At 53.9% G+C, this 23,425-nt stretch overlaps 1 protein-coding gene across 1 annotated transcript in view; it reads left to right on the forward strand.

Moving 5' to 3' along the window:
* Positions 1-23,425, forward strand: part of Cdh22 (cadherin 22) — a 127,172-nt gene that overhangs the window by 51,395 nt on the left and 52,352 nt on the right. Inside the window, exons 2-3 of the mRNA XM_076571168.1 lie at positions 7,463-8,019; positions 17,491-17,785. Coding sequence (XP_076427283.1) covers positions 7,774-8,019; positions 17,491-17,785 — 541 coding nt within the window. The 5' untranslated portion in view covers positions 7,463-7,773. The remainder of the gene's footprint in view (positions 1-7,462; positions 8,020-17,490; positions 17,786-23,425) is intronic.

Below are 23,425 nucleotides of genomic sequence, written 5' to 3' on the forward strand. Positions count from 1 at the left end.
CGAGGGCGCTGGGACCCATCCTCCCCAAGGATGAGAACTAAGCTGGTGGAAATAATGTCCCTCAGGGAGCAGGCTGCAGCTGGACACTGTGTGCTCCAGGTCCAGGATCCAGCAGGCATGGTGCCCTTGGGACTTGGATAGGGCAGACAGGTGCCAGCCTGGCAGGCAAAGCACCCACTGGCGGCCCTGGGAGCCAGGAGGGCATGGAGAGAGGACACCAGTGAGCCTGCAGTGTCAGGGGAAGGAACAAGGGAATGAATGAGTGACCATCCCTACCCTGCATCCCTCTGCCCCAAACACCAGCCCCTCCCTAGGGCTCAGGCAGATGTCTTCCACTGTGTCAATCAAATCCTGTCTCCACTCTCCTTGGCACAGGACCCCAACATCCGTCACATGTGGGCCTGGCTAGCAATTGTTCACACAATGTATGAGCGAATTAATGAGTAAGCGTGTGGACACTTATGTCTGGACAGTCTCTCCGAGCCTCTTTTCCAGCCGGGATACTTGGTATGTAATAGGAGCCCAAGGGAAGTCAGCAGATGACCAGAAACAGGTGTTGCTGGCCCTCCAACACGACTGCTCAACACCAGCTTCCTCTCCAGCATCAACCTCCGCATCCAACCTTGTCCGCCTAAGGTCAGCACAGCGGGTTGCAGATGAGAACAGTGAGGTTCAGAGAAACAGTGGGGTACCCAGGCCCCTCAAAGTGCAGCAACAGCCAGAAGTCAGGCCCCAGCCTGGCCATGTGGCCTCAGGGGTGCTAAGGGTTTGATCCTACCCCTCTAGCCGAGGCTGGGGGATGACCTGGAGTCTGGAGGAGCAGTCTGATGTGACCAGCCCCAGGCTGCACATTAAGTCTCTTCTACTTTGTCCTGTCTGGAAGTCACTGTGCCCAGACCGCTCCTGGCTCCTGGGAGAATCATCGACTGGGAGACGAACGTCAAACAGGCAGGAAAAGCCCTTGTCTGTCCCCAGGGAGACAGCCAGATGACAAAGGAGAGTTGGCACTCTTGCCTCGGCGGTGGCAGTGCCAGGGTACCGAGGACTCCAGACAGGACGTGCCGGCCACTACGGCAGAATGCGGATGGACAGAAATAGCATAGAGGCAGTGGTTATGCCCAGAGTACAGGCAGAGCTGAGGACAGCCGAGTCAGGGCTCTTTGTGCTAGAGAAGGTCACCTTCTCCCAGGCAGTGGCTGAACTCTGGAGCAAGCCTCTCCTGAGTCCCTCCCAGGCCCTGATGTGTGCTTCACTCTTGAAATGAGTGTGGTCTCTGGTGCTTAGAAGCTTGTCCTCACAATGGACAACAAGTCTAAGATGTAGACTCAGCTAGTGCGATCTAAGGGTGTTCTGGGGAAGGGGGAATGAGAATCTAGAGGAAGCAAGCACTAGACCTGGACCCCAAACCAGGGCAAGTTAACGTAGTGGTCCTACAATACCATTAGACACAAATTTCTCCATCTTTTCTTAGGAGAACTTTCCAAGCTGGAATAGCTCTCTTTACCATTCCAAAATGGCTGCTGTGGCTCCAGTCATCACCTACTCACACACTCAGAAAACAAAAACTTTCTCCTTAAGGCATCCCCTTTTACTAATAGAAATATTTTCCAAGAAGCTTCCCAGAAGATAGCCCTTTATATTTTATTGACCAGAATTGTGTTATAGGACACTCTGTAAACCAATTACTGGTGGGGAGGAGGAAGGGGGCTCTTACTGGTGTACACCAGTCACTGCTCACAGAGCAGAGGCTGCACTCACAAGGCCCCTGTAAGAGTGGGTGTTGAAACGAAACAGAAACAAGAAAGGACAGAAGTCAAGCCAGGGCGTCCCAGACAGCTGCGGCTTTTTACTCCCCAACACCCTTTTTAGTCACCACAGGCCCCAGCCAGGCTGCCATGTCCACGGCCCCTGCTCCTGTCCTCAGGCTCCTCTGCCCAGTCTCTCTCTCTCTCTCTCTCTCTCTCTGTGACTTCTTGCCTCCCCTCCCACCCACGCCTGAATCCTCCGCTCCCCATGGCCTGATCTCCATGCTTTGCTGTACTTGCTTTTTATTTCTTCTAAATGCTCTCTGCCGCTCATCCCGGGGCGTCTAACCCACAGGGCTTGGCTCACAGTCAACACTCAGTACACACTGCTGAAGAGATAAATGGGAAGCGGTACATTTCCCCAGTGCAAGGAAAGTGCTGGGAGAGTGCTGTAGCGCCCAGATGGGGACTTCTTAAGGGAAGGAGTGTGTCTTTATGTCACCATCGTTCCAGGAATCTTGAGCTCCCTGTCTGGCTTGTTGGGGGTGTTTGGAGGGTTTGGGGAAGAATGGATAGATGGATGATTAATGTACATATGGCTGAATGGATGGATGAGTGGGTAACTGGATAGATAGATTGGATGGATGAATAGTTAAATGAGTAGATGAATGAATGAATGGCTAACTGGCTAAATGAGTGAATGAAAGAATGGATGGATGGATGGATGGATGGACGGATGGATGGACAGCTGGACGGACAGACGGATGGATGGACAGATGGATGGACAGCTGGACGGACAGACGGATGGATGGACAGCTGGACGGACAGACGGATGGATGGACAGCTGGACGGACAGACGGATGGATGGACAGCTGGACGGACAGACGGATGGATGGACAGCTGGACGGACAGACGGATGGATGGACAGCTGGACCGACAGATGGATGGATGGACAGCTCTCTCCTTTGGACAGTGGTTTCCCTATGGCAACCCGGAGGCAGACCACAGCCCCTCGTGTCCTTGCTGGTCCCTCCTCTCTAGCCATGCTGACTGCTCCTTGAATCTCACCTGAATTCCTTGTTCGAAACTCAAGCTCGCCCTACAGCTGGAGCTCAGGCCTGGGCACCTGAGCCCGGTGCAGTGCAGCGCTGCTTCCCACAGGCTGCCAGCTGTCCAGCCAACGTGCTGACACGCTGCATCCAGATGTGACTGTGAGGCGGCATCCTGAGCCTCCCCCTTTCCTCGCACCTCTCTTCTCACGGTCTCTTCAGCTCCACCAGGGGAAACCTCACTGTGCCGTGGTCGGGCCACATGCACCCCCTTTCAGACCCGTCGGTGCCTCCCACTGTCAAGCCATGCTTCTCAGCACCCGCTTACACTCTCGTGTGCACATGTGTGTGTCTGTGTCAGTGTGTGCCGGCCATACTCCTGTGCTCAAACCTACCTAGGGTCCCATCTCCCAGTAAAAACTGGAGCGATCCCACAGTTTCGTCACCCCTACCTCCATACTCTTTGTCCCCACCCACTGCCCATGTTACCACACCAGGCTCCCCGAGAGTCTCTCACTTCCAACATGCTTGGTCTCCAGGGCCTGTGTTCTTGCCTCTCTACCTCGGACCAGCACACTCACTGCAGTTTTATGGCATCCCCTCTCTGCCTGAACAGATCTCTTTTTAAATAGCATCCTAATGGCAAGGCCTTCCCCAGCCACTCTGTACAAATTATCATTCAAAATGATTGATAAGTTGATAGATGACAGATAAGTAGATGGATAGATGACACAGAATGCATAAATACTCCCCCAGCCCTGTTACCCTGCCTTGTTTTCTCTGTAACACTTGACCATCATCTAATACAGTTTTCTGTTATTATAACAGAATATTGGAGACTGAATAAATTATAAATAAAAGAGGTAGCCAGGCGCGGTGGCGCATGACTTTGATCCCAGCACTCAAGAGGCAGAGACTGGTAGATCTGTTAGTTTGAGGCCAGCCTGGTCTACATAGTGAGTTCCTGGCTAGCCAGAGTTACAGGGTGAGACATGTCTCAAAACAAACAAACAAAAACCTCACAACAGTTTGTTTCCGTCCATGGTCCTAGAGGTTGGGAAGTCCAAGGCTATGATGGGTGAAAAGAGCAAGCCAGAAACAAGGATTTGGGGGTCGCTCACTCACACTGTCTCCTAAGGAACTGATCCCAGTCTCGAGATCTGTATTAATTCTTCACAATGACCCGAGCCCTCCTTTAAGTTCCCAACCCCCACAGCGGCCCTCAAAACCAAAACCAAACCGTGTCAGCCATGTCCTTTGCTCTCACCTGTCTTTCCTCTTCACAAAGCAAGGTGTCTGTTTATTTCTTCTGAGCCCAGATCAGTGACTAGCAGAGTCTCATGACCTTTGTGACCTACAAGGCTGCCCGGTGTGAAACGGGTGTGTATGCAATGCGCATGCACCCTGAATGGATGGATGCGCTGCACAGGCCAGGCTGAAGAGCAGGTAAAGCAAGGCCAGCATCCACTGAGCCTGGCCAGGACTCAGTTTCTTAATCTCACTTGGGGTTAAACAGCTTCGTGCAGGAAGTTGATCTCCACGGCCAGGGGAAGGCCACCAACATGCCCAGAGGCTCACGCAGAGCCAAAGGAGAATGGGATGGAGCCTCCACTGCTGTCCTCCAGGTCAGACAGAATGCCAGGGCAGGGTCCTGTGGGGGCCCTCGGGCAAAGCTGAAGCAGGGGAGGAGGGAGGAGGTCTGGCTGCTGTAGCCCTGGCAGGCTGAGCTGAGTGCAAGGAGCTGGCAGGCAGCCAGGGAAGCTGGCCAGTTGCTGGAGGGAGGGCCTGGAGCTGAGGTACAAAGGCCCAGGGCAGAGGAAGGGAGGGAAGGGGTGAGCCTGCACAAAGGGTCAGCTTCCTCCTGCCACGTGCACCCAGTGGGGGCTTCACCCCCCTGGAGGGGAACCCTTTTCCACTCCCTTTGTACCAAGGAGAGTCCAAGTCCCGGGTTCGAGGTCAGCTCTGGCCTGGGTAGTATTGCGCAACTTTCAGGGAGTGCTTTGGAACTCAAGTCTGAAGTAGGAGTCTGAGTGCAGGCTTCAGCAGGGTCCCGCCAAGTGCACACCCCCACCTCATGCCCGATTCCACATACACAAAACCCTCCAGCGCCTGGGCTTCAGGTGAACCTCTGCTCGCTCCAGCCTCAGGACCACATCGCTGCTCTGTGTCTGGCTTCCCCTCACCCTTCTAGTCTCAGCCATTCTCAGTCACTCCTCTGAGACCCCACCCTCACCCCTACCCATAATTCTCCACTCCTTCCAGCCTTTCCGCCATGTTTTGTCTTCTTTCCATCCCTACTCTTAATACTTGAAATGATGCTGTGGATTGAGTCCTTTATGCTCTGCTCCCCTCCCCACAGACCCGAAGGTCAGTTCCCTGAAGGCCTGGACTCTGTTTATCGCTGTGTCCCCAGCGCCCCACGAGGGAGCTGGTATCGGGGAAGTGCTGGTAGATGTTTATGGGGAGAGTACAGGAACAACCAGAAACTGTGTCTCTTGTTCCTCCTGCTGCCTCACACAGATGCTAAAAGTGTACTGAATGAGTGAGAGAATGAATGAATGAATGAGATTCTTTTCTGTCTCCTAGATTGCGTTCGACAGTACTGCTTGATGAATGAACGAGTGATTGACTCCCAGGGTGCTGCTCCCTCTTATGGGAGGTGTTATAAACAAAGAAATGAAAGCAGGAGGAGAGAGAGCCAGGGGCAGCCGGTGCCTGCAAGGGCTGGGAGAGCTTCCCCGGCCCACACCCACCAAGTGGCCCCAGCCTCCCTGTAATCTCCAGTCCTCAGCGCCACACACCCCTGCCCCCTCCCCCTCACACACATTGCTGCAGCACCGTGCATCCCTGCAACTGCCTGTCGGAGCCAGGGGAACAGTTCCCGAGGCAGGCACATGCAGGGAACTCATAAGCTCCAGGAAATGAAATCTTCGGGGGCACCCCCTCCTCACCCATAACTCCAGCCTCATTACGACCAGCCAGGCCATCATGCGAGGAGGACTCGGAGCCAGGTTCCCCAAGGCGATGGCGCAGCAGAGACAGCGGGGACACCTGGGTGGTGGAAGTCATACACAGGGCACAGAATGGGTGGGCAGGGTCTGTGGAGGGAGTCGCTTGCAGAGGAGCCACAGGGCCTAGATCTGGGTTAGATCTGGGCAGGGCCTAGAGGGGCAGAGGGGACAGCACGTCACAGCCTGTCTGTCCCCGGTGTTCCTGTGCACTGTGGCTGTTCACCTAGGGCCATCATCTGCAGCCCTTCAGCTCACCCTGGAGACCCCAGCACTGAGAGCCTGGGGAGTCACATCTGTCACCCCACCGGGAGGCAGAGCCCCGGCTCCCAGACCCCAGCACTGAGAGCCTGGGGAGTCACATCTGTCACCCCACCGGGAGGCAGAGCCTCGACTCCCAGACCCCAGCACTGAGAACCTGGGGAGTCACATCTGTCACCCCACCGGGAGGCAGAGCCTCAGCTCCCAGGGCTGCAGTTCATGTCATGATAGCACAAGACTCTCCATTGTTCCAAGGAGGTGGTTCACATTTCCCATCCCAACCATTAGAGTGCTTCCTCGTCCTCCAGATGGCCCCACCCCTGCCCTCTGCCCAGCCACGCCTTCCGCACTGTTACTGTACCCCTTCTAAACTAGCTTGCACTCAGAACACCACCCCTTCCTTCCCAGCTGCTCAGGAGCCTCTTCCTCCAGGAAGTTGCCCTGATTGCTCTCCCTCCCAAACATTCACACCCCTCAGTCTTCTGTCTGTCTTCTCCTGACACTGGCCACATGCCCCTTGTATTGTGGGATACTCTTTTCTCCTGCCCACACTGGACTATGGGCTTATCTAGCTTGGTTCCTAGCAGCTAGACTCAGCCTGGCTCAGAGCTGAGGCCAGTAGAAGGAAGTTCTTGAACGGAGCTGAACTGTACCTGAAATTCTTCTCTGTACCTGAAATTCCTGGTAGAAGCCTGGCCGTCCCACAAACACCCACATTAGGCCATTATTCCTCATTATGGCTCCAGTAGGCGTGAGTGTCTCAGATCCTCCCTTGCTGAGAGCAGAATCAGAGGGAAGGCTAGATGATGGATCTACAGTCAGCCCGTGTTGGGGGGTAGGGTGGGAAGGAGATGGGAAGGCTGAGCGGGGGAGTGGAGACACCAGCTCAGGGGATGTGTCTACCCAGAGTCACCCTCTAGGACTCTAGGAACCCCTTCCCACGAGGGCTATGGAGGTGCCAGCTGCCGACAGGCTTCCCCGGGTCTCCTGCTGCTGGGGAGAACTAAGGAACAGCCCCAAGCCGCACTCTGGAAGCCTGGAGCTTCCAGCTCTGGGAGCCCTTCTAGAAGCTGCCTCTGTGGGGACTCCAGAGGGTCCCACTGTGCTTAGAGAACTCAGCAGCAGAACGAGGCAGGCCACCACTGAGTCGGCTTGGGGGCCTGAGGGCTGGAGCAGCAGCTGGAGGAGTTGAGGGATGGGGAGTAGGGGTCTTAGGAAGAGGTTAGGGCTTGGAGGCAGGCTGGCCTCCTACCTGGTGGGCCATCAATGTTCCTGTCGTGTCTGTTCTTACAAGGGCCCGACACCCAGGTGTTTAGTTAGTTACAGCAAGACCGGTGAAGACGATTGCAGCCTGCCCTCAGACAGAACCCTATGCCATGTTTCCTCTTTTGTCCCACAGGCTCCCGATGGATCTGGATGATGCCTAGTCCCAGAAGAACTTCAAGGTCCTTTTGCCCCCACTGACCACATCGTCTGGACACAGAGATCATGGCACAAGTCCTACTCGGGAGCAGCGCCTGTGCCGTCTGTTGACTGGGCCAGGGACCTCAGTGAGGGGGGCGCGGGCCAGGACCAGGTGTCCATGCCCCGGTGCGGCCGCGCCCCCTCCCAGTCCAGCCCAGCGTCCCCGCGGCTCAGGTCACCATGTGACGCAAGCAGCGCTGCGGTGCCTCCCGTCCATGCTCCGGGGCCTGGCCCGCGCTGCCAAGAATGAGGCCACAGCCCGACGGGGTGCTCCGGGCAGGGGCTGCGCTATCGCCTGTGCTGCTGCTGCTGCTGCTGCTGCCGCTCCTGGGGCACCTGTGGGCCGCAAGCACCCCTGGCCCGTCCTCCTCGTCACCGGGGACTCAGCAGGACAACCAGCTGGGCGCAGGCCGAGTGAAGCGTGGCTGGGTGTGGAACCAATTCTTCGTCGTCGAGGAGTACACAGGGACAGAACCCCTGTACGTGGGCAAGGTAAAGTGGGGCCCACTGTCCAGCCCCAACTCTGGGGACACCCATCGGTAGTCCCTGTCCCCTCTGGGTTCTAGCTGTCTCCTGCCCCATGCTCCCTCCACAGCCCCCTACCTTTCCACTTTAGATGCAGTTGGGGAGCCCAGCTCATGCCCCCATACTGTGGGGCATCCAGCAAGTTCACAGATCTGATCATGTCCATGCGTACCATACTGCTGTCCTGGACCTCAGTAACTTACCTGGGGTCACACCTGAACTTGAACCTGCTCTCTGCAGAGCTGGGGTCTTGTGTGGCTGTGCCTCCGCCACACTGTCACCCTCCTGGTGTCCCTTGCCCCTCTCTGAAAGCTGTCTCCTCTCCTCCCTGCTCCTTCCTCCTCCTACCAGGTACCTGACACTCACTACACATCTCAATTCAAATGCTGCTTCCTCGGAGAAGCCCTCCCTGACTACACCAGGCTAGGACAGGGACACAGACACAGACACAGACACAGACACAGACACACACACACACACACACACACACACACACACACCTGTGCACTCACCCCTGAGGTCCCTTTATCTCTCCTTCAAATGCAACCATTCTACACGTGTTGGCTTGATTGTACAATTGACGCATGCCTCTCATCAAAACACGTTTGCTCACCATGAAGTCCCCAGTGTCTGGTACCAAGGATGGTCACACACAGTTCTGTGACTAAATGCGTGAAAGAAAAAGAATGAATGAAAGCTGCCTCCTCAAACTCTGAGCAAATGCTGGTCCACCTGGCTGAAGACTGGGGCTCTGGGGCATTAGGGAAGTGAGGACTGGTGTCCATCCTTTCCACGCCTGCTCCTCATGAGGCCTGGGTGTGCCACTGGGGACATAGTAGTATGATCCAACTCCTGCTTTCTATGGCTCTCTGAGATTTTACACATCACACACACCCTGAGGTGTAAAAATCTTCACAAACTAGCCCTGGAAGCCAGTAGGCACTGATTAAATGGGATTGTTGGCTGGCTTCGTGGTGGGGGGAAAAAACCCTGAGCTGGGTTTCAGCGTAGGAGTAGGAGCTCACCACGCTGATGAAAGGAGGCTGCAACCTCTGTAGACTCAGAAGCCTGGAGATCGTGGCTTGTTTGGAGATTTGCCAGAAGTGGAGCCGGTGCGGTAGAGATGGTCATGGATGAAGCATCGGATGAAGGTGGTGCCTGGGGCTGGTTCTCTGGGTTTTGTTCGGGCCATCAGCTTGCCAGCACATTTTGGTTGGCAGTGGGGACGCCAACTCAAGAGCACACGTGTGCTACCTGAACCTGAGATCTGACCCCTGACAGTGACAGGAAGAATGCATGTAAACCTGTGGGTTTGTGTGTAGGAAACACTGGATCCTGACACTGAGTCCCTGCTGCTCAACCGCCACCCTCCATGCATGGGCTGAAGGAGGTCCCCACGGCTGAGCAAAGCCTGGATCCGACAGAGGGCACTCAGGCAGGCACAGGCCTTGCTTAGGATGGCCCAGCAGTTTAGTGGCAGGGCAGAGACTGCCAACTCCCTGTCAGGCCAGCAGAGGAGGGGCAAGAACCTGGGGGTCTGGTAGCTAAGAATGCAAGCTCTGGAAGCTTATTCTGGCTAACCTGCTCCCCACATAGCCTTGAACCCCAATCTTTACACACATCCAGACCTCTCTCTTCATCTGTACACAAGATCTTAGAGCCCCATGTGCCCAGCTTCTTGAGTAAGAAAGAAACGGAGCCCACAAAGCACTCAGCCCAGGGCTTGTTTGTCTTGGTTCCTCTTTATTACTCCCGTATAAAGTATTTAATTGCCCACGTACGGAGAAACGAAGGGCAGAGAGGACAAGAGCCCTGGAGTGGCCAGGGCATCTGCTAGAGCCTGCCCCTGCAGCTTCTTGAGTGTTTGAAGGCCAGAGGACGACTTTGGCTGTCACACTTAGAAACTGTCTGCCTCCTTTGTTATAGGGTCTTTCACTGGTCTGGAACTCATGAAGGAGCCTGGGCTGGCTGATTAGTGAGCCCCAGAGATCCGCCTGTCTCTGCTGCCCCTGGGCTGGGATTACAAGAGCATAGTACCATGCCTGGCTTTTTATCCAAATTCGGGATCAAGCTCAGAACTTTATGCTGCTTGGCAAACACCTCACCAAGCTGTTGTTGTAGTTTCTAATGCCCCAGGGAGACAAGGCTAGCCCGAGGCTGAGGGTCCAGACCTGGAAGGCTTAGACTAAAACTTGGACCTGCCTGAGGTCCCCAAAGAGGCCCCAGAGGACTCAAATGTCTGCTTAAAGCCAGATAGGGTGACTGGCCCAGGTAGTCAATGGCCCAACAGCTGGATTCTCTGCAAGGGGCATCCAGCCAGCCACTCAGACTCTAAAAACAGGAAGTGGAGCCACTAACTGGCTGTTTGCGTCTTTGCCTGGCCAGTCTTTTGGGTCTCAACAGCATGAGTAAACTTCATGCCATCACCTTGAACCACAATTTGTTGTCAAAAGGGGCCCCTAATAAATCCTTTCATTGTAAAAAGGGGGAAACTGGGACCCGGGGATGGAGAAATTCGTGCTAAGACCAAATGACAACACAGATATAGGATCAGGCAAGCCACAGGTATCCAGACACCACTGCAAGTCTAGAATTCATGTTAAGCATCTGCTGTGATACAGCACTGTGCTGGTCCATCCACTGGACGGGTCTCCATCACCGCTGTGGATTGCCAGCCTCCTCCATGCCCTTTGCATAGAGCTCAGCCACGCCCCCCCCCCAACCCACTGCTGCCAAGGCCACCTCCCGAAGGTGCTATGCAGGGAACAAGGAGAAGGTTCCATAGCTTGGAAACACTTGCCTGGAGCCTTCTCATGGAGGGAGACTGGTGAGTGACCAGTGAGCGGACTGGAAACAGATTCAGATACCCAGGTTCTAGTAACCCCTGCGTTCGGTCCCAGGCACATCTTAGCTTCCCATCACTCACTGGACGAAGCTGTCAATCCTGAGAATGTGAGCTTGGGTTGTTTTTTTGTTTGTTTGTTTGTTTGTTGTTTGAGCCACCTGTCCCTAGTCAGCCAAACCCACTCATACAGTACTCCAGTGTGTGCACACACGTGTGTGTGCATTCCCATCATGCCACACCCCTCGATCTGCCAGGAGAAAGGACTTCTCCATGGTTCCAGTGAAATCGCTGCTTTCTGGTCTCCCCACCCCAGGGAGTCACTCTGAGCATCAGTCCTTGTCGAATTCTAAAGGTAGCTTAGCAACAGAGGCAGGCAGTGAACCCCGTGTGCCCAACGGTAGCCGATTTCACAACCGCCTTCTCCATCACTCACCGCCAGGCTCCTGTCAGCACCCACAGGAACCACCAGGCCCTGCAGTTGTTAGCTTGTCTCTGAGGGCCCCCAACAGCTCCCTGCGCAGCCCTGCCTGGTCGGGGGTCGGTCGGCATTCCCAGCCACCTCCTCTCACCTTCTCAAACACGCCCCCCCAAAGCAACCTCCCAGCATTTCCATAAAATCTGGGTACTTTGACTAATCCCCTTTCTGAACTGTAATTTCCCCCGAGGCTCCTGTCAGTCGAATGTGGATTTTGTAGGATTTTACATTTAAAAAAAAAAAAAAGACAGAATTATGGGGTCAGCACTTATGACCAACTCCTGTGGGCGGTGAGATCTATTTTAGATATACGGCAGGATTAGAGTAGGGAGGAGAGTGGATTTAATTAAGTTGCTAATATTTAAAGAAAATTGATGAACTCTTGGTTTACGAGTTGTGCCTGCGTGAACAGACCCCTTGCATGGGGGGGGGCGGGGAGGCTCTTTATTTGATTTGCTTTCTGTTTAAATCCTGGACTCGCTTTATTTGCATAGCCTCGCTGTCCGTTTAATTGTCTTTAATAAGGAAACCCTACCTCTGCTCGCATTTAATTTTGATTTAATTAGGAGGAAGTAATTAATGGCCCCGTAAATCCCATTTGCAGCCCCCTGGGATGAGGCACCATCGTGCTCATGTTTTTGTTGTTTATGATAGAGGGCCAGGGCTTGGGGATGAGGTGGCATGGGGGTTCCTCCTCAGAAACAGGCCACTCTGGGTATGGTAGTAAGAACAGGGACATCGTGTCACACAGGAACAGCCTGCTGTGAGCTGTGTAGCTTCAGGTGGGATGTGCACCTTCTCTGGGCCTCAGTTTGCCTATCTGTATAAGAGGAGAGAATAGAATATACCGGGGAGTTCCTGGGAGGAGGATGTAGCAGGCAGAGGTCATGCTGAAGTCTTTGGTATTGTGTGCTTAGAGCACCCTAAGAGGCCTGTAACTATCCTCCACCTGAGACTGAGAGGTGAGAAAACTCTCTTCTTCCCCTGAGAAGTGGGTGACTCTTGAACTTCAGGCTTGAATGTGGCACCTTTTTAGGAATATGGAAGGTAAATGGGTCCAGAAATCCCAGGCAGGCGGGAAATTCTAGAGACAGTGCGTGTCCTTAGTCACATGTTCAATGTGTTTCCTGTCAAGCCCTGTGTTGGGCACACTGTGAAGAGGAGAATGAACTCTCCGCTGTGCCCTCCAGGAGATTTTGATCTCACACTTTGTGTGCAAGTGTGCACTGAAGCATACACACTCACTCACAAGCGTGCACACTCAGCTCTTCCACGCTCCTGCATTTTCTCCGCAGGCACCATTAGTGTCTCAGTGCACAGCCAGCCTGAGGAGCTCAGACCCAGCAAATCAACCTCTCCAGTGCCCCAGGCCACAGCGCCTGGGACCCCCAAGCACAGCACTGAAAAGCTGCGGGGGAGTGTGGCAGGGAAAGGTCTGTGCATGGAGGAGGGCCTGGGCTCTTCCACCACACCGGCCACGTCTGGTAGGGCTTCCTGGAGGTGCTTTGGACTGAAAAGGCACTGGAAGATGGGTGGCCTCTAGGCCTCCAAAGAGTAGCGATATCTGTGGTTGATCCTTGTGTAGGAAGGTGGGAAGGGTGAGTTAGACGACCCTCCCCTAGTCCTTCCTGAGTTCAGAGACAGGAAAGGGATGTTGTGGCCGGGCGGCTGGTGGCACACTCCTTTAATCCCAGCACTCATGAGGCAGAGCCAGGCAGATCTCTGTGAGTTCAAGGCCAGCCTGGTGTACAGAGCAAAATCCAGTACAGGCACCAAAGCTACACAGAGAAACCCTGTCTTGAAAAACCAAAGAAGAAAAGAAAAAAATGAAAAAGAAGAAGAAGAACCTATTGTGTGCTGTGAGCTTGCTCGTATTATCTTATGAATCTGTGGGACCTGTTGGTAGCAATGGCAGTCCATATGGCTACAGATGAGAAAACCAAGGCTCTGAGAAGGGCCACCACTCACCGGGCCGGTCAGCAGCAGGCTGGAGGCAAAGCTGGAGCTGGTGTACGCTGCTCCTGACTTCACACCCATCATCCTTTCCGATGTGTGATTTTAGGTCTTTTTCCAAATGGTAGAACTGAGACTCAGGGAGAACTGCAGGGCAAAGACTGGTGTCGGAGACCCAGCCAGTGGCCCCTCCCCTTGCTCCCCATCCTCTGCCGGGGGTATTGTGAGATGACTGATGGACCTCCCTGAGGCTGCTGGAAGACAGATCAGCACTCATGAGTTCAGTGGACCCGGGCCCACCTTGGTGTCTTCACTTGGAGTGTGCAAAGGCATCTGCACATGCATGCTGAGAACCTGCAGCAGGGGCAGTAGGGTAGGCGCCCTATAAAGAGAGCGCCATGCCCCCACCCCCAGCCGGGGGTCTTGAGCTATCTTCTGGGCTGAGCCAGGGCCCTATAAAGAGAGCGCCATGCTCCCACCCCCAGCCGGGGATCTTGAGCTGTCTTCTGGGGCTGAGCCAGGGTGTAGCCCTGCCCAGCTCCACAGCTGAGCTCTTAGCTCCTCCCTCTCTGGGCTGATTGGCAGTCTGACCCCATACGTAGTCCCTGGGGAACAGCTACTGGTCCCCAATGTGAGGGCTATGTCACACTTCACAGAACATTGATGACATCAATGCTGGACTCCACTCCCTCCTCCCCACCCCTCATTGGGAGTGGGAAGGAGGTCTAAGGGAAAATATCAGGGTGCTGGGCCGTGATACCATCCCTGGGTTTGGGGAGTGGGAAAAGCAGGAAGATCGTGAGTTCAAGGTCATCCTCAGGAACTTAGTGAGTTTGAGGCTAACCTGGGCTACCTGAGACCATATCTCAAAATAAAAAATAAAAAAAGAAAGAAAGAAGGAAAGTAAAACGTCAAGGGATCTGAGACCTTGTACATCACAGAGCCCCAGGATACAGAGAGGAAAGGAGGGCACCGTGGCCAGGGGCTTGGGTCATTGCCAACATGTGTTCATTTCATCTTCTTTCCTTTAGTCACTTAATTTTTGTGTGTATTGGTATTTGGCCCGAATGTATGTCTGTGTGAGGGAGTTGGATCCATTGGAACTGGAGTTACAGTTATGGCCTGCCATGTGGGTGCTGGCAATTGAGCCTCGGTCCTTGGGAGGAGCAGCTCTTAACCACTGAGCCATCTCTCCAGACCCGAGTGTTTGTGTAATCTTTACTGTGCCAAGTAAAGAGGCTTGAATGTCTCAGATGGGGAATCAGGACTCAGAAGGGCAAAATGAACCCACCATAGCTCCAACACCAAGCTTAGCTTCCACACTGAGTCACGTGACCGAGATCACATCTGTCTGTGTGCACTGTCTCCTCATCCGAGACATGCAATAGCCATTTTTACGAGGCTGTGATGGACACCATTGAAGATGATTCTCCCACAGTCTCATCTCTGCTATCATGCTGCTCTCAAGTGTTTGCTGATCAAATAAGCAGATGCCAAGTCAAATGGGAAGTAGACAGAGGCACCCTAAGAGAGGTCCTACCCCTCTTTTCCCACTGTATCTCCCCAAGGAAAGGTGATAGAAGAGTACATACAAACAGAAACAGATCCCCTCATCCTAGGAGCTGCCAATGATTCAGGGCCGACATCTGAGATAATTTTATTGGGGGCATTAAACTGAGTTATGAGGTTTTTACAATCCAGCCACTTATGAGAAATCTATTAACAGTAACTGGACAGGAAGAAGGAGCCCAGGACGGGCATTAATTGGGGCAATCTATAACAGGACGGGGACCCGGAAAGGTTCCACCAGACGCCTCCATTTACTCCCGGCAATTTCTGCTGAGAATCAGCAGAGTCGCCAAAAAGAGAGAGATGCCCATTAATCGGCTAATGAAATATGAAAATGTTTATGGGCCATTCAATCTTCCAAATGGCACTTCTATGATCCACCTTTCAGACACGAAGTTCTACCACAGAATTTACACCCCGGCTCCTCCTGCGTGGCTGGGTGGGCCCTCCTCTTGATGAGTTTTCTGGCACCTGTTCTGAGGATGAGGGGGCTGAAGTCTGCCACAGCTGGGCCTCAAAAGTGCCGTAGGGACTGTCTCCTTTATGCTCCATCTCCACGGAGGCTTGGAGAGGAGCAGCAGCTAAAATCCAGATGGGTTTTCTTCTGCTCGGGGCTGCTTGGAGATTTGTGCATTGGAGGATGAAGCCTTAGGTGTTTCTGTTTGCAAGAGAACAGACTCTTGCTGGTTCCTACCCCAAGAGATGCCAGTGCAGTGGAAACAGCCCAGGGTCTGGTGCCTCGCAGTACCGGAGGAAAATCCCGGTTATAAATAGTGAATGCTTAGTGTAATGTAATCATGGCTTCTGTGTGTCAGATACTTAATGTGTCTCAGGCAGGGCTAAGTTTTAGCTAGTACCAACAGGTATATTTGTAGTGGTTGCTAAAAAAGTGAAAAGCCTCCATACCTTCCTTAAATAGTCCCTCTCTGCTCCCATTTCCCAGCCTTTTGGACCTCTTGGTGACGCAGTAGTCACGGGGGACATGCATCGCTCAGTGGGACCTGGTTCCAGCCCTGGTCCTCAGGCAGCATCCTGCTGCCTGTGCTGCTGGTGCTGGGCAGCTGGCGAGGGCCTTAGGGGACTGTCCACCCAGCTCCTTTGGGAGGACATGCCATGTTACAGATGCAGGGGCAGGCTCAGAGAGGCGCAGTGATTTATGTAAGACACACAGGAGATAATGCTGGAATCAAGGTCTCTGCCTTCCTTGGGAGACCTCTGAGAGGCTTTAGAATGGAGTGGGGGAGCACAGGGAGGGAACATAGCGCAGGAAGCCAGTGGCTTCCCAGTGGTCTGGCCTCCCTAGGAAAATGACGGGGGGGAGGGGGGGCAGCAAAACTTGCTGGAATGGGGTTTGTTCTCATCTTTTTTTGTTCTTATCTAGAGTCCTAATCTAGATAAATGTGCTCCTTGCCCTGCACAATGCCTGATGGGGGCAGGTGTCTCTGCAATCTCATCCCCCCTCCCACTCCCGGTCCCCAGAAAATGACAAGTCACGGACCCACCTTCCATTTCCGGAGACCTGTAATGAAGCCAGGGGAGACTAACGCGCAAAGTGGGTCACTGAGCAGCTCAGGGCTTGTGAACTGGGAAGCCCCACCCCAGAACCGGTGAGCCAGGGCCACGCTGTAAAAGCTGCCGGTGTCATTTACATGCACATGGAGGTCTGAAAAGTGCAAGGACGGTGATCCTGCAAGGCTGAATGCGAGGACGATGACAATGATGAAGATGATGATGATGATGATGATGATGATGATGATGATGATGATGGCTTGATGCACTCAGAGACCCTGGAGGGGGACCCAGCAAAGCTGCCCAGGCCAGGTGGCAAGTGAGCAGAGCCTTGCCCGGTGGATGGATTTTCAGTAGGCAGAAAAACAAGGACGAGTGTTCAAGACAGGAGCCCCAGGACTAGAGGGTGGCTGAGAAGGAAAAGTGCTTGTCTTGCGAGCAAGCGTGAGGACATGAGTGTGATTCCTCAGAACCCACATTTGAAAAGAGCCAATGATGGTGGCCTGTGCTTGTAATCCCAGAGTTGGGGGGCTAGAACAAAGAGATCCCTGGGGCTTGCTGGTTAGCCATGGTCTCAAAAATAAAGTAAAACCACCATGGATGACACCTAAGGATGTCTTCTGACACCTTCTTCCACAAGCCTTGACATGTGCACACACACACACACACACACACACACACACACACACACACACACACACACACCGGCATATACATGAGCACACAGTTAGAGCTGCAGGGCTAAGCAAGCTGCTGTCCCAGACTTCATTTTAAAGGCAACAGGAACTATGGGAGTTTTTTGAGAAGAGGTAGGGTGGGGTAGTGGTTATCATCTAAAGCTGATGGTTTTGGGGGCCTAGGGAAGGTAGATTGTGGGGGGCAGACAGGGTAGGGTGAATCCCAGGTGAAGAGTTCATGGAGGGTATAAAGCTCAGATGGGCACAGGCATAGCTCCTGGGCTTCTCCGTGTTCAGTTGAGGAAGAGATGTGCTTAGGAACAGCCCCCCACGGGACTCTGGGGGGGCAGTGTCAGAGAAGAGCCTCCACCTTCTCCAGTATCCACCCCACCTTCCTCCTACCTCCTCAGATCCACTCTGATTCTGATGAAGGCGATGGGACCATCAAGTACACCATCTCTGGCGAGGGTGCGGGGACCATCTTCCTGATTGATGAGCTGACAGGTGACATCCATGCCACCGAGCGCCTGGACCGGGAGCAGAAAACCTTCTACACACTCCGGGCTCAAGCCAGGGATCGCGCCACCAACCGCCTGCTGGAGCCCGAATCAGAGTTCATCATCAAAGTGCAGGACATCAACGACAGTGAGCCGCGCTTCCTACACGGTCCCTACATTGGCAGTGTGGCTGAGCTGTCACCTACAGGTGGGCTGGGGGGATGGGTGAGGCCTTGGGGGAGAGGTGGATGCTCCAAGCATGAGCTGACTGGGAGGGACAGGAGAGACAGAGTGGCCATCCCTAGGGCACAGAAGACAGACAGGAGCAGGGCACATTCCCAATGACATAGCTGGGCGAAGCCCACACTTGACCTCAGCTGCATCCGTACCCCCAGGCCCCATGTGGACACGGCCTGTCTGTGGACTCAGGGACAGCTGAATGCTCAGGTACAGCTGCACACCCAAACCCAGTTGTGCATGCGAGCTCAGCTAGGCACGTGCACACTGTATGCTCAGAGGCACAACCCCACGTGCCAGCCTTGTTTGACATGGTCGCAGCTCTCCCTCAGAGTCCAGCTGCACACAGACGCAGCCCCTACACAACGGCTGGATTTTCTCCAGCCTAAAATGGTAACAGCCAGGCCAGCACAGATCCCAGCACGGTCTCACACCTGCACATAGCCACCCACCACAGGCACAGGAAACAGCTCCCAAGCAAAGCAAGCTATGGGACAAGCTCAGCCACCACCATGAACACAGGGGTAACCTCAGCAGGTGTCACCTTGCTAGGGCACCATCTAGGTGTAGCCAGGGACACATCTGGGTGTAGTTTGGGACAGCCTCATTCATTTAATTGGGATGCCCCAGCTTAGAGGCCCTGCTGCCTGGGTACTCCAGTCCACATGAGGCACCAAGAGAATCAATTACACTTTGCTGAGTGTGGCTGCAAACACCCAGGGGCACTACACACACCCAACCTGTGTGGGTAACAAAAGGAAACACACAACCGCCTGTAGATGTGAGACAGCCCTGTTCAGAACACATCTGAATGGAACAATGTGCCCAGACTAAACACAGCATGCCTCTGCCCCACCTGCTCATGGGTGGGATCTCAGACAGCCCTCTGAACACCAAGGTTCCACTTAGCCCAGGCTCCTAAGTCTCTCGTGGACACTGATGAGTCAGGGGTTGTGGGTCTCAAGCTGCCACCCCTTCCTCACCATATTAGCCAAAGAGGTCTGCAAGGCAGGCAGGCAGAGAGCAGCATCCTAGGTCCTAGGCTATCGTCTCCTGGAGATGCAAGCTAGCTTGACCTTTCTCTGGCTCTCCCACCCTTTGGCTACACATCGGAAGCTGAAACACTTAGGTATTTGGGGGAGGGCCTATCAGCCCGGTGTATCCAGGTTGGGCCAAATTTGGCTCAATAAGCAGATCACTGGTATTCAAAGGAGAATGCGGACCAGAGAAAATGCGGCGGCGGGGGGGGGGGGGGGGAGCGGCACCAAGAAATAGTGGGAAAATAGAGCAGAAGAGGAGTGAGCTCTGCATATACACAGGTACATGTGTGTGTGTGTGATGTGTACATGCTTGCTAACTGAGTGATGTACCAAAATGCGTGCGTTCCTATGACCGTCCATGCATTTGTTGACATATAGTATTCATTTAAAAGAAATTTGCTGAGTACCTACTGTGTGCTTGCCATGGCATGGGAAATAGACAAGAGTCCATATATACACAAATAGCATGTTCTGGCTAGAGATGACAGGCACTAATAAGCAGAAGAATGACTGGTACAGTGAAGCCTCCCAGAGGTGATGCTGAAGCAGTGAAGTGAGAAGATAGACATTGTGGGAGATGAGCTGAGCACAGAGAGCAGAATGTGCAAAGGCCCTGGGGTCATGTTCCCTGAGTATCACGCAGCCATCTAGATAATAGTTACGGCTGGACCTTTGATTCTGCACATGCTAGGCGGGCCATGATGGGTCCCCTTCTGAAGAATGACAGGGTCTGGCTTACCTTTAACATGATCTCATGGCTGTCCCAGGGAGAAGTGACAGGCATGGGGAGGGCAAAGCCAGGAGCTGGTTGCTCTAAATGGGGATGCTGTAGTTATCAAGATGAGACCTGGCAGTGGCTCCACTCAAGGTGGCACTGGAAGGGATGAAATGAGGTCACTGGTGGATGGTGTTTTGAAAGCTAGGCTGAAGGCGTTTGCTAATGGATTGGATGTAAGAGGGAGAACTCGAGGCTTACGTTTGGGATTTTGACCTGAGTGGTGAACTTGATGGAATTTCCATTTCCTGAGCTGGAAGAACAGCTCTGGGAGATGAAAGGAAAGTGGGAGTTAGGTTTCTGGTGTGCTCGGATGGAAGGACTCGTCCAGAAGCACAGCAAAGACGCTTAAACTGCCAGTCGAATAAACCGATTCACCGGGGAGCTCTGGGCTGGGAAAATACCCAGGAGGTTGGCAGTGGCAAAGACCCAGGACTTTCCAGAGTTGCCAAGAGCTTGGACATGAACTGTGGAAATGGAGAAACTGGGGCTCAGAGAGCGGTGACACGTCCAAGGTCACCAGCAAGCCAGAGGCGGCAGCTCAAATCCCTGACTTCCCGGGCCCAGCAGCCCTCCCTGTTAAATTATAGGTCCAAGAGGACATGGTCTTGTCTACCTTTTCCCAAAACTGACTTGTGGTTTGTTTTTTGTTAAAAACATATATATATATATATCATGTGCAGGTGCATGCAAGCCATGGGTATGTGTGGAGGTCATCATTTGGGGAGTTTGTTCTTTCCTTTCACTGTGCTTCTAAGGATTGAGCTCAGGTGGGCAGACCCGATGACAAGCATCTTTATCATCTGCTGCACCTTTACTGGCTCAGTCTTCCACCTTGCCTTGAGGCAGGCTCTCTCCTGTTTCTACTGCTGTGCTGTGTACTCCCGGCTAGCTGGCCCTGAGCTGCTGGCCGACTCTCCTGTCCTCGTCTCCCATCTTGCTGTAGAAGTGCTTGGGTTCCAGCTGTCTGCCATCACATCCTGCCTTTATGTTGGTCCAGGACTTCAATCCAGGTCACCAGGCTTGCCTGCCCTGTACTTTCACCTGCTCAGCCGGCTCTCTGACTTGCACGCTCATGCACAGAAGACCAGAAAGCTAAAGAGAGCTGATGCCATACAGCTAAGTGACTTTCAGGGGAGCCATAGGAGAGTCCTGTCTGCCATACTGCAGAGAAGGGCTGGGGCTGGGGCAGGCAGAAGAAGCAGGCCACCTTTGCCATGCTGGCTCTGCCGTCCCCACCTCACCCTCACCTGACTAACTAGCATGCCAGGTCTGTGTCAGCCCCCCACTGAACAGATGGGAGCCCCAGGACCCAGAGGGAAGAGAAGGTACATTGGGTTCTGTAGCCAGTGAGTACTGCCGCTGATCCCTCCCTGCCTTGGGCTTCCAGGCTGTCGGAGAGAGGAGGGTCTTGCTTCACAGACGGGGAGACTGAACTCAGAAGAAGGACAAGAGTGCATCTCAGGTCCCACAGAGTGTAGGAGGCACTGGCCTGAGTCCCAGCCTGAACTCACATAGCACTCAGAAGAAAGGGTGACTCACCCCGGACAAGCTGGGGAACCGAGGAGGGGGCGGGAAAAGGCAGAAATTAAATTAGTTGGTTTATTTGAGTAACTTTTTGAAGAAGTGGATCCGGGCAGTGGGTGCTCACGGAGACTCCAGGCGGCTTTGAAAATCAGTCACAATTAACTGAGCCTCCTGATCCGGGCTGAGCAGGGCGGGGCCAACAAGCGGCAGCAGCGGATCGGGCAGCTTCTGAGATCAGAGGGAGCAGGGACGCAGCTTGCGACATGAAAGGCAGCTGTGCTCGCAAATTAAACCACTCAGAGCTTAAAAGAGAAGGGAAGTGCGCCGGGGGCCAGTGAACCACACTTCTGAGGAGGGGCATGCCAGCCCACGCTGGGGCCGGTGCAGCGAAGCAAGTCCTCAGCGGTTGGCAGGCCTGGTACCCGTGACCTTGAGCAAGCCCCTGTCCTCCTCCTGAGGTCAGAGTTACCTGCCGAGCATTGGGGGCAGGGGTCCTTCATACCACAGGCACATACCAGGCACTGTGTCTTGCACTGAGGATCGCCAGAAGGTCACACAGGGGCTAAGGGAGTGAACAGGACTGGCTAGAATTTGGTAGAAATTCTTCTCCTTTTTAGATGTATGCTGGGGGGTCTATGTACCATGTGTGCACGTTCGAGAGTGTGAGTGTGCTCTGTGTGTGACAGAGAGCATGGGCGCAGGTCAGAGGGCATCCTCCAGTGCTGGTCTTTGCCATCCAGCTTGTCTTTTGTTTGCCACTGTATGACCAGGCTAGCTGGTTTGTGAGCTTCTGGTGAGTCTCCTGCCTCCGTTCCCCATTTCGCTATGGGAGCACAGGGACTACAAATGTGCACTATCTCGTCCAGCTTCATATGGGTCTGGGGATTAGAACTCAGGTCCTCACATTTGAACAGCAGGCGCCTCAACCACAGAGCCAGCTCCCCAGCCCCGGAAATTCTTTTTATGAGAGTGTTGAATCACGCACTGAAGGAAGGGAACTGCATGAATGAAGCAGGGTTTTTCACCTCTTGTGTGTACCCTAATTACCTAGAGAGCTAGTTAACACAGACTGCCACATCCATCCCCCCGGGGCTCCTTTCTTTCTTCTCTCTCTGCAGTGCTGAGGATCAAACTCAACTCATGCACGCTAGGTAAGCACTCTACCACGGAGCTCCACCCCAGCCACACCCCCAGGGTTTCCCATCCAGCAAGCCTGACTGTTAGAAATGAAAACAAATTCCCAGGAGCTGCTGCTGGGTTGGGTACCTCGCTTGAACTGCCACCACATTCAAAGAACCTTGTAGGCACAGGGCGCTATGGGTGCAAAGACCCTGGGACACATTGTGTTCAAGGATTCCTGGAAGAAGAGACAGGGAGGCGGCGCGGCGGACAGTGCTTGGGTACCTCAGAAAAGCGTCATAAGATGAAGTACATAGGACTTTGTGGCTGCTGCAAGGTTTTCAGCGGGAGCAGGGACGCAGATGGGGACAGAGATGTGGTGACATGACCCAGTGCATATTTTAAAAAGAATGATCTGGCTATTTGTTAATAGACCACAGAGGCAAGGATGGAGAGGGAGGTTAGCAAGGGCTCCGGCTGGGCAGGTGAGAGGTGATGGCAAGGGTGGTGAGGAAGAAGAATGCTGGTGTGTTTCAGAGGTGGAGCCCATGGGGGTCAGTGCAGGACTGGATGTTGGGGAGAGAGGCAAGAGCTCGGAGCAGCTCGGGATTGGAGCTGCCGCGGAAGGGGGAACAAGCTGGAACAGCGTTCACTCTCTGGCAGGTTAGGACTGGGGTGTCCACCGTAAACCTAGGTAGAGATGCGTGACGGACACCTGGCTCTGAGTCTGTAATGGAGAATCCTCTGAAGATGTGTCAGCGGAGGAAGGGATGAAAGCTTGGGGCTGCAGGAAGTCAGGAAGCACTGACCTCTGAGATCTTTCAATGTAGGGGGCCCAGGGTCTTCCTCTGGGGCATCAGGCTGACCTCTGTGATCTTTCAATGTAGGGGGCCCAGGGTCTTCCTCTGGGGCATCAGGCTGACCTCTGAGATCTTTCAATGTAGGGGGCCCAGGGTCTTCCTCTGGGGCATCAGACTTACTTCTGTGATCTTTCAATGTAGGGGGCCCAGGGTCTTCCTCTGGGGTGTCACAACCTGGCTCAGATACAGTGAGAGGATTCATGTATCTTCCTCTTCCTGGGCTTCCAGGCCCAGCTCTGCTTCTTCAGTCATTGATACCAACTGTATGCAAGATACTGCACTTGGCACCA

The sequence above is a fragment of the Peromyscus maniculatus genome, chromosome 4, assembly GCF_049852395.1.
Source record: "Peromyscus maniculatus bairdii isolate BWxNUB_F1_BW_parent chromosome 4, HU_Pman_BW_mat_3.1, whole genome shotgun sequence".
NCBI classification, from domain to species: domain Eukaryota; kingdom Metazoa; phylum Chordata; class Mammalia; order Rodentia; family Cricetidae; genus Peromyscus; species Peromyscus maniculatus.